This window comes from Sinocyclocheilus rhinocerous, unplaced genomic scaffold (genome assembly GCF_001515625.1).
Source record: "Sinocyclocheilus rhinocerous isolate Xijiao unplaced genomic scaffold, SAMN03320098_v1.1 scaffold568, whole genome shotgun sequence".
In the NCBI taxonomy this organism is placed as follows: Eukaryota; Metazoa; Chordata; class Actinopteri; order Cypriniformes; family Cyprinidae; genus Sinocyclocheilus; species Sinocyclocheilus rhinocerous.
The window spans coordinates 2,203,747-2,211,434 of NW_015652173.1; the positions used below are offsets into that span (position 1 = coordinate 2,203,747).

Sequence of the window (7,688 nt, forward strand, 5' to 3'; positions counted from 1 at the left end):
ATTGATTTTGAAACCTGTGAATCCATTAGAATTGTTAGAAGACAGAATCGCGATTCATATATGAACAGATTTTTACGTGCACCTCTAGTTTTCTCTTTCTCTTCTCTAAAGCAGCGCAGCATGGCCTCGCCCCCTTATTTGCCTTTTCCCGAGGGCGGGGTTTATCTGGGATTGTGATGTCTCGAACCCGTGAAGTAACTTGTTGTAGTCCCTACCAGCCGTTTTTGTAGGCATTAAACTGCCAGAATTTTAAAAGATGATATCGCCGTTTGCATTGAACTTTCAGCTTCGTAACTTTGCAGATATTGTTTATGCTCAAACAGCAACATTACACACTAACTAACGTTAAAAAAGTGAAATCGCAATGAACCACTCCTTTAAACATAGCACTACACTATTGACAAAGATATTCAATATGCTGGTCATTACTTCAACAACAGTGAATGTCTTTTATGAAAGAACACATTTTTAGTTACAAATTCTAAATAGTTTCACACATTCACCATCTTTTTATTAACAGCACAAATGCAATACAAACAAGAGTAAATATAGCACCATAACGAAACATTTGAACAAGACAAGCAAGATGTGTTTATGAGTAAATATTACAGAGTAAACAATGATAAAGTTCACATTATTTGCATGCAGATGTTTGTTTATCCAACTACCATTGGACTGGCAAAAGGTTTTAATGTCTATTTTTAACCTTTCAGGACATTCAGGAGAAATGACACCCCCTTGTGGTCTGGAAAAATACAGTAGCTAATCATGACTACTTTTTTGTTTTGCCAATAATATGCAGGCGGCATTTTCAAATGCTTGAGCATAGATCTATCTGTGGCAAATCTTGCTGGAGAACAACACAATTATATGCAACACTACCCACAGTGCTTTCAACACATTTTCAACAACTGTCATATTCACTTCAGCACCTGTCCAATAAAATCAAACCCCTCTGAACAAAATGAAAATGTAAACATAAATAAAAGACACTTATTATTTGGAATTCTGACAGACCATCAGCGCGGTCTCTTCTCATCGCGGGTTGTTCTAAAGTCAGCTAATCTGCTATATGCGGCTTCTGTTCTCAGATCCAGGGAGCTGTTTGGTGCAATGGAAAGCACCATGGCAGCTCCTGTCTTAATTAGAGTTGGACTTGACGGCCCACTGTTTTCCAGCCCTTTCTCTCCCACACAAACTCTTTTCAATTACAGAAAATAAAGTCAGCTGTCTCGTCTGGAGGCACTGATCCAAATCCTGCAGAGGAACAACCTTGACCACCCGAGACCTAAATGTTCCTGACTCACGCATGAACCATCAGAGACAACGCTCGGACAGTTCTCATATTCATTAAGTCTGTGTAGGTGAAGTTTGGGTTATTAAGCCAGAGAAATTTGGCTGTAAGCCTGACAAGCTTTTACTGGCCAATAATATGTCATGTTGGCTGCATAGAAAGCACAGTATTTTTGAATACTTTATAGAATGTGATGAGAAATTATGAACAAATAAAACATTTAATTGTAGGTCTTCCTGCTAGTTCATTAAACCAGGCCAGAGTGTACAAGGTCTTTCAGAGTTTGTCATAAGTCTGTTATGGCTTAGCTTCAACTGCCTCTTGCACAGTACAATCGCATATTGAAATCATGTTTCATGCTTTGGGTTTCCTCATTTCTCTGGACACGGTTGTCATAAAGGATCCGTAAATTCTGAGCACTAGAAAATAACTGGCGAATCGGTGATGCATTGCAGTGTTCGGTGGACATAGCGGGGAGGATCATTTGCGTTTGAAAGCTTATTACCAGCTCTCAGCAGGGTGGATAAAGGGGACACACACCCATCTTCACCCCAGTACTGCACACTTTATGCCTTGCTGATATGCAGGCTGACGTTTTCAAATGCTTGAGCACACACACTGATTGAAATTGGGTTTGCGTTGAGCACACAAAGATAAAACTGATTTCGCAAAAAGCCAGCCATAATCTCACATCTGGCAGCTTCTGAGATTGCAAGACGCTGAACTGGGGGAAAAGCCCCATTTCAAATGCCAATGTCTGGCTTCAGGTGAATGGATAGAGAGGAAAAACACAGCAGTAATTTGTACAAAAAAAAACACAGTGAAGAATGGAAGAGTGCAGCTTGGTGGTCCAAATGAACTCTAAAAGTATGCCAAGTTTCAGATTGGTTCCTCCATGTCCAATGTTTTTAGCTTAATTTCATCCATCACACTTTGTTAGCTACATTGTCCTGAGGCTAAAATCAAAACAAAAATGCAGAAAAGTGACAATTATGATGACACTATCGGGTTTCACAAAGCCTTTAAAGCTTAAAGGAATGGTTCACCTTAAATGAAAATAAATGAATATTCTCAATACAATGAAAGAGAGCCTGCACCAGTTCCAAATATGTCCTTTGAAGTCAGCGAGAGGACAATATACCGAATTTCGATATACAGAAAAGAATGACGCACCAGCATAGTTCTAAATAATAGAAATTTCTGTCCATGTGATCATAAATGAAATTAGTTGATCATTAAATTCCACCGTTGCTTTAATCAACGTTATTTTCGACCATACAACAGAGGCTGCAATCTCCATCTTGTGTATAACAGTAGCCCGACTTCACCAAACACGTTTCTACTAAAATGTCTGACAGAAAAGACAGAAATTGAGAATTCTGCATCTACGCTGATATTGGGAGGCAGTACTTTGGCTTTTTTGGGAAGTATCAAAACAACACATGGATAGCTGATAGCAGTCCCATCTTATTTCCATGCAAGAGATATTGCCGCTTCTCAAAGGTATTAGTCAGATATTATGTCATTATACCCCAGTGTATCCTGTGCGCAAACAAATGACTGTTATGCAGCAGTTCTTTTAAACGAGCCAGCCAAAAAAGAGTCACAAAACAGCCTCAAACTCACTTGTGACACAATAAAATGGGAAATATCTGTCACTACTGCTGTTATATCACAACTTTAAGTGATGTTATATTGAATCAAGATTATATTAATTTGTGAAGCCCATATTGAAACAAATCGTAAAACAAATAGCACCCCACCTCTGGACATCATATAATAGCTTTGTGTGAAAAACAGACTGAGATTAGTCATTATTTGTTCTCTCCTTTGTAGCTCTCAAATCTCATTTGTGTTCACGTAGACTCAAATATAGCATGTTAAGGTGCCAAGATGCATTCCACCAGATTTACCATTAACATAAAATTAAATTTTAAAGCTACGACTTTAAACTTTAAGCTTCTTGTCTGTTTCTCACACAAAGCTATTAGTGGCTTTAGAAGACTTACAATGTAGCGAATGAGTCACATGGACCACTGTTACAGCAAGTTTGTGGTCCATTTTGCAACTTGACTTTCATTATATGGACAAGAACAGTCAGAACATTCTGTTTTGTTTTCCAATGAATGAAGTCAGATGTGCAATAACATAAGTGTGAGAAAATGTATTTTGCGGTAGTACCTTATGAATGTATAGCTATGTAAAAGGCTTGTTCAATAAAAAATAGCACTAATAGTTAAAACCAATATATGACCAGTGTTGGGAAGGTTACTTTGGAAATGTAATAGGTTACAGATTACAAGTTACCCTATTTAAAATGTAATAGTAGTGTAACTTTTTCAATTACTTTATTAAAGTAATGTAACTGATTACTTTTGATTACTTTTCTAAATTTCTAATGAATGTTTGACGATATGAAAAAAAACATAATTATGTGTATAACTGTGATGTGAGGAAGTTACACACCTCCCATAACGTAGAAAACACAATATTTCTACACATACTGTGCCATTACATAATTATTTTTAAGCCTTTCAGTCAGTCAGTACGGAAATCCACCAGCTGGCCATGTCTGTCCTCGAATATTCCTTAAAATATATCCTGCTCTCGTCAAAAATATAGCGACAGAAGACAGAAAAAATACGCTGAGATTTCTAGATGCCAGTTCACCTCATCCAAACTAACTCCATGTCTAAAGGCTTTAGCATCGAGCACAGACATGTTCTGAGGGAGGACGCGTATAGTGAACCAAATCTGCCTCCCCCCGTGCTGTTTTTTTCTCCTCAGCCTTTGTCAACTGAGGTTTTGAGGGAAGGGGCTGCATATTCGCATAGGGTTTCGTAGGGCTTGTCTACGTTTTACTTAATCTGGGACCGACTGGCACACCTCTCTTCAGTCTTCTCTTCACGACGAACGAACGAAATATCCGTCCGGTGTTTAGTCACAGAGAGATGTCTGAGGATGCGCATCAATACCTTATTCATCAGTTGTCTCTCCACGGAGCCCGTCTTTGAATGTTTTACCCCGAGCATGAATGGAGCTGCTTGAGGATATACGACCTTTTCATCGGTTTGTAGGGAATTATGAAGCCCTCGACATCTGAACACATGAATTAAAGCGATAAAACGTCTATGACGGGCGTTACGGGACGACTACGCAAAGCCATCGCGGCATATATGCTGATTTTTTTCTTTTGTTTAAATTTTCGTCATGTTCTCTTACAGCTTTATATGAGGCAAGTATATCGAAGTATTTATTTCACGATATTTTCGAGCCTAATGGATGTCTGAAATGTTCGTGCTGGAATAAGGGAGAAGTTGGTCACCGTTTTATACAGTCGACAGTCAGATCGGAACTGCTATTTTTTTTTTATTTCCAACTGAATACCGAGTTGTGTTGCACTGCGGTAAATCAGAACTCGACGCGCGCAGTCGTCGACGGCTGCCTTTCAAACCTATCATAATAAGCATGCATATGGTATTGTGAGAGATTGCAATTAATGCATCTCTCTACAGGTGCCTTAACCGGTGCCAGTTTCTGAAAAGAACTGATTTTGTAACCTGTCTGCATTCTAGATGCTGGTTTGCTTGAACCTTTGCTGATTTCCCCATGGGAAAAACAAAATACCTCAGGCTTGTGTAAAAGCCTGTAGGAAGCAGTTTAGTTGTAGGAGTTTGGCTGCATTAAAACGTGAAGTAGTTTATCAAAGCGTCATATTGCAATAAACGACTGATTAAGCCTTGCATTGTGAAGCATATAGTGCAGAATGCAATAATATATATATTTTGAACGCACATTTGTCTTTGCTAGAAATTAATGTTTAGCAAGAAACTCAAGTTTAAATTAGTCTTTCACACCTGGAGTTAAAGTTTTTATTTGCTTTTGATACTGATGCATTATGAATAACTTTTTAAAAATAGTTTACAGTTCATAGATCAATTTCTTTATTGTAGACCTGTTTAAAATGTAATCAAATGTTATACATTTTTTAAATCTCTTCATGTCTTATTTTGTTTTTTAACTCACTGTGAGATCTTTTTTTTCCCCGCTGTGTCTTTGTCGATAGGATCAAATCGGACTGCATCATCTAAATGAAGTTACCTAGCCATGCAATGTTCCTGGAAGGCTGTGATTCTGCTTGCATTGGTGTCCATAGCGATCCAATACACAGCAATCAGGACTTTCACAGCTAAGCCTTTTCATATGTGCCCTGTTCCTAACCCTTTGAACTGTGGCTTGGGACAGGATGTGGAGTCCTTCGATCGGATGTGTGATGAGTACCCATATTTTAATTACAATTCCTCCAGGAAGACTCACATCCTCATCTTGGCGACCACCCGCAGCGGCTCCTCTTTCGTTGGACAGCTGTTCAACCAGCACTCAGATGTGTTCTATCTCTTTGAACCGCTCTATCATGTCCAAACGACCTTAATCCCTCACCTTTCTCCCAGCAGATATGCTGTTGAGCGCAGAGTGATGCTGGGAGCCAGTCGTGACCTTCTTAGAAGCTTGTACAACTGCGACTTGTATTTCTTAGAAAGTTACATCAAGCCGCAGCCGGCAAACCATACCACGGATAAACTGTTTCGACGAGGAGCCAGCAAAGCCCTCTGCTCTATGCCGGTTTGTGACGCTTTCAGCCCCAGCGATGGCAATATAGAAGAGGGGGATTGTGTTCGAAAGTGTGCCTCCCTTAACTTGACCCTCGCTACCGAATCATGTCGGGAAAGACGGCACGTGGCCATTAAAACAGTGCGTATTCCAGAGGTCAATGATCTCAAGGCATTGATCGAGGACCCTCGGCTTAATCTGAAAGTTATCCAGCTGGTGAGGGATCCGCGTGGGATATTATCTTCTAGGATTGAAACCTTTCGGGACACATACCGCCTATGGCGGATCTGGAGAGCCACAGGCCGTAAACCTTACAACTTAGATTTGACTCAGCTCACGACAGTGTGCGACGACTTTCTGAACTCGGTGTCCACCGGCTTGAGCCGACCGCCGTGGCTTCGTGGACGGTACATGCTGGTGAGATACGAAGACCTGGCCAGGAATCCACTCCAAAAAACCAAGGAGGTTTATGAATTCCTTGGTCTTTCTTTGGAAAAAAGTGTGGTGGACTGGATACACAACAACACAAGAGGCAATAACGACATGTCAGCAAAGCATAAGTACGGCACGTTGAGAGACTCAGCGGCCAATGCAGAGAGCTGGAGGTTGAAATTGTCTCATGACATAGTTGATTACACACAAACTGTTTGTCAGCACATTTTAGATGAGCTTGGCTACAAAGCTGTCAACTCCCCCGAGGAGCTGAAAAACATGTCGCTCTCTCTCATTGAGGACAAAACCTTCATACCTTTTTTGTAACATAGGTAATCATGTGCACGCACAACTATTTTTCTACATTTATATTCTTGCCTTAATGTGATTGACATTTGCACTATGAACTTTTTTTTACTTCGGAGACTCCCTCGCAGTCACCCTATGATTTTCTGAACAGCACAAGAACCAAAACACTTAGCTGTAAAGAGATCTCAACTTCACCTCGATTCCAGCGATTGCATTGAGATAGTAATGTTCATTATTTATATATTAGAGCAGAGCACCACACTATTGACAAAGAAATTCTGTATGCTGGTCATTGCTTTGACAACAGTGAATGTGAATATTTTGTCAGTCAAAGAACCCAGACTATTCTCAAGAAATCTTTAATGTGGGACTGAAATGCTGTCATGTATAATAACAGCCGTGCAATAAAATTGTGAATGTCACAGTCAGACTATTTCTCAGGTTGTTTCTCAGGGGCCGTTTACACGACAATGTTTTCAGCCAAAAACTTTTTATGCGTTTTGCCTGTTCGTTTACACAACAATGGCATTTTGGGGACTGAAAGCTCATATTTTTGAAAACGGGTTTCAAAGTGCACGTTTTTGAAAACGGCACTGTTATCGTTTCCTTGTAAACACCCAATACGGGAATCTTTGAAAATGGTGACGTCATGCGCTTGCATAGTACATGTTAGGTATGTAGACATGCGCAGTACGTGTCGATTTTAGGGAAAGCAAGCGCGAACAAACATACACAACAATGGCGGAGTACATGGTACTGTTGTTGCTGCTCAAGAGTTTGCTAACGCTTCTTCAGCAAAGTGTGGATTTACTTCACCAATATTACAACCAACAGCGGAGACGCATCATATACAACATATAATCGTCACTTCCCTACAGGTACCGTTTACTAACAAGGTGACAGCGCCAACTACTGGCCTGGCATACGTAATACAGCATTTTTGGCAGTTTTTTGCGGATATGTGTAAACGCGAATGGTTTTGAAAACGTTGTCGTGTATACGTGAAACTTTTTAAAAACACAAGGGAAAAACGTTTCAGTTT

At 40.0% G+C, this 7,688-nt stretch overlaps 1 protein-coding gene across 1 annotated transcript; it reads left to right on the forward strand.

Moving 5' to 3' along the window:
- The first annotated feature begins 4,009 nt into the window (after window positions 1-4,009).
- On the forward strand, window positions 4,010-7,128 carry LOC107714082 (carbohydrate sulfotransferase 1). Its single transcript, XM_016519787.1, has 2 exons — window positions 4,010-4,529; window positions 5,361-7,128. Exon 2 carries the CDS (start codon window positions 5,402-5,404, stop codon window positions 6,662-6,664), a length of 1,263 nt encoding a protein of 420 aa, XP_016375273.1. The 5' UTR covers window positions 4,010-4,529; window positions 5,361-5,401; the 3' UTR covers window positions 6,665-7,128.
- Window positions 7,129-7,688: the final 560 nt, after the last annotated feature.

What these genes read in the sequence shown, in the direction of transcription:
- LOC107714082 (XM_016519787.1), top strand. Translation starts at nt 5,402, where the DNA reads ATGCAATGTTCCTGGAAGGCTGTGATTCTGCTTGCATTGGTGTCCATA.